This window comes from Galeopterus variegatus, unplaced genomic scaffold, assembly GCF_000696425.1.
Source record: "Galeopterus variegatus unplaced genomic scaffold, G_variegatus-3.0.2 Scaffold14383, whole genome shotgun sequence".
Classification (NCBI taxonomy): Eukaryota; Metazoa; Chordata; class Mammalia; order Dermoptera; family Cynocephalidae; genus Galeopterus; species Galeopterus variegatus.
In genome coordinates, this window is record NW_007740494.1 from 16,223 (window position 1) to 17,239 (window position 1,017).

Sequence of the window (1,017 nt, forward strand, 5' to 3'; positions counted from 1 at the left end):
GGACTGGTGAGGGTGTTTGTGGGAGCTCTGGAGCCAGGGCTCCCCTGGATGCTGGTGTTTCTTCTAACTCTTTTGATGTTTCAGGAGCAGTTATGTCAGCTTGCTCTGGCTCTACCTCTGGATCTTCCTCCTGCTCCTGCTCTTTAACTTGATCTTTCTCTTCCTCTTTCTCCTGTTCTTTCTCTTGCTCTGGATTGTGATTGTTCTCCTGCCCTTTCTCTTCCTCTTCCTCTGGATCTTGCTCCTGCTCTACCTCTTGCTCTGGCTTGGGCTCTGAATCTCGCTCTCGCTCTGCCTCTGGCAGTGGAGGTGGAGCTGCAGCTGGAGCTGGAGCTGAACACAGAAGTAGCTCTTCGGACAGTTGTTCAGCCTGGGCAGAAGCTGGAACTGGAGAGACAACAATTGAAAATATCAACGTGGGTTTCTATGTCTCTTCCAATGACACTGTCGTTCTGAGAAGCCCAAGTCCAGAGACCCAGCCTCAGGAAGTCTCCCCACACTGCAGCACACTGCATGATTGTTCTGAGTACTCAGTGCCCCTGTCCCCAGCCTGCTTGTGGAAACTCTGCTCTGTGTGGCCCAGCCCAGCCTCCTCCCCAAACCCTCACAGGCACCCACCCTCTTCCTCCTCATCCTCAGTCTCCACTTCACTAGGCTCCAGGTGCTCCGGCTTCTCCAGCTGCGCCAGAAGAAGGTCAGCCTTGCGCTCCACCTCTGAACCCGGCATATTGATGTGTATGTAGGCTGACAGAAACTTCAAGGAATGAAATCCAGGAGGCTCGTGGAAATCAGTGGAGTAGAACTCCAGCCAGATGTTTAGGACAGAGGACATGGCACTGGGGGAGACAGGTGGGTAGCAGCGTCAGAGGCCTGGCCTATCCTTCTATGCTGCCCTCCCAGGGCTCCCCTGAGTGAGCTGCAGTCTTGGAGCCTCTGCCCCTGCCTGGCCATAGACCAGCCCCTCCAATGTCCACCTCCAGTATGGCAGACCTGGCAGAGATGGGCCTGGTGGCCAAG

At 55.3% G+C, this 1,017-nt stretch overlaps 1 protein-coding gene across 1 annotated transcript in view; it reads right to left on the reverse strand.

Moving 5' to 3' along the window:
- Nucleotides 1–1,017, reverse strand: part of LOC103581951 (ral guanine nucleotide dissociation stimulator-like) — a 2,881-nt gene that overhangs the window by 634 nt on the left and 1,230 nt on the right. The window contains exons 2-3 of the mRNA XM_008563653.1: nucleotides 619–836; nucleotides 5–387 (exon numbers count right to left, since the gene is read on the reverse strand). Coding sequence (XP_008561875.1) covers nucleotides 5–387; nucleotides 619–836 — 601 coding nt within the window. The remainder of the gene's footprint in view (nucleotides 1–4; nucleotides 388–618; nucleotides 837–1,017) is intronic.